Source organism: Blennius ocellaris, assembly GCF_963422515.1.
Source record: "Blennius ocellaris genome assembly, chromosome: 2".
Classification (NCBI taxonomy): domain Eukaryota; kingdom Metazoa; phylum Chordata; class Actinopteri; order Blenniiformes; family Blenniidae; genus Blennius; species Blennius ocellaris.
Window position 1 is genome coordinate 25,089,010 of NC_137651.1, and position 1,370 is coordinate 25,090,379.

General features: G+C 41.2%; 1 protein-coding gene across 1 annotated transcript in view; it reads right to left on the reverse strand.

Annotated features, from left to right (window-relative positions):
• Positions 1-830: 830 nt before the first annotated feature.
• The window catches only part of gkup (glucuronokinase with putative uridyl pyrophosphorylase), a 10,508-nt gene continuing 9,968 nt past the window's right edge, over positions 831-1,370 (reverse strand). Inside the window, exon 22 of the mRNA XM_080502954.1 lies at positions 831-1,370. This exon is cut by the window's right edge and continues 49 nt beyond it. Within this exon, the coding sequence (XP_080359080.1) occupies positions 1,324-1,370 (47 nt within the window). The 3' untranslated portion in view covers positions 831-1,323.

The window sequence follows — 1,370 nt, forward strand, 5'->3', positions numbered from 1 at the left end:
TCCCCGAGTTAGTCCATGGAGCGGAGAGCGGAGAGCGGCGAAGCGGACCGACAAGCAGCGCCGCGCGGCCGCGATGAGTCCTGCTGTGGCTCCGCCCACCGGGGGGAAGCAGCCAATCATATCCGCTCACTGAGTCTCGAGCCCAGGAAGTGGGAAGTGGAGGGGGGGGGGCTGTAAACTGGCTAAATTCGTTCATTATATTAATTATTAATATAGTATTTAACTATTATCATTAACATTAAACCCCAGGGATAACATTAAAAAAAGCAATTAAACCAGTTGAAATTATAAAAAAGATGTAATTTCAATACATATAATACATCGTTTTTTTCGCTTTTTACTGAATTTACTTACATACAGGTGACATGTGAATTAAATGACCATATATGACTTTAAACCAGGGAATTTTCTAGTCTCATCTTGTTCTCTGTGCACCTGTGTGCTTTCATTACAAAAACTACCAACAGCACCCACCAGTGGCCGAACATGAAAACGACATTTTCAGTATTTCCGCCATTTCTGTGTAATCGCTCATCATTTTCAGAACGTTGCCATGGAAACACAAAACCTTTCTGAAATGAACACAACGGTGCGGTTTCACTTGAAATGTGTAAATGGGGCCTTGTGAGAAGCGACCACAGTGGAAACATTGCACATTAACCACAAAAGTAACGACGCTAGTATCACAAACAAATCATTTGTGATACTACCATCCACTCTCTAGCATTGTTCTTACCATTTCATTTTTTTTTCTTTTTCAAATATTCAAAGAAAAACCCTTCAAACTCACATTAGGTTAGTCGCATTTGAAAAGATCACAAAAGATTAAGAAATGTAAAAGTTTCTTTTAATTACAAAAACTTACATTTATTATACAAATTCCCAGAGTTTCTATCTAAAGAGTCCATATTTTCTTCGATTTAAAGGAACATGCAAGAGAAGTCTCCCTCACGCAGTGCGATGAGGAGCGTCTCAGACCAAATGTCATTGACCTTTAGTCTCATGTTGTGTCGTGTGAGGGGTTAACAGACTCGCATTGGACGCAGATAATCGCACATTGTCTCCTGACATAAATTACATGACCGCTGTTGTGATCTAAAGATGATGATGGCCAGCGAAGAAGCAGAAAATGTCATTAGTTAGACCACGCCCACGTTGTCCCTCCTTAACGAGAGTTGCAAATTAAAGTTCATGATCAAAACAAACTGTTTTTAGGTTAAAATAATGATTCCTTCATGAGCTCATCCTCACGTTTCTTCTCACAGAGCATGAGCGGGTAGAGTAATCTGATTACCCTCCATGTCGTCTGGGGTTCCTTCCTGATCATGGACTCCCAGCAGACCCCGTGGCTGAGGGGTTGTAAGGCGAGA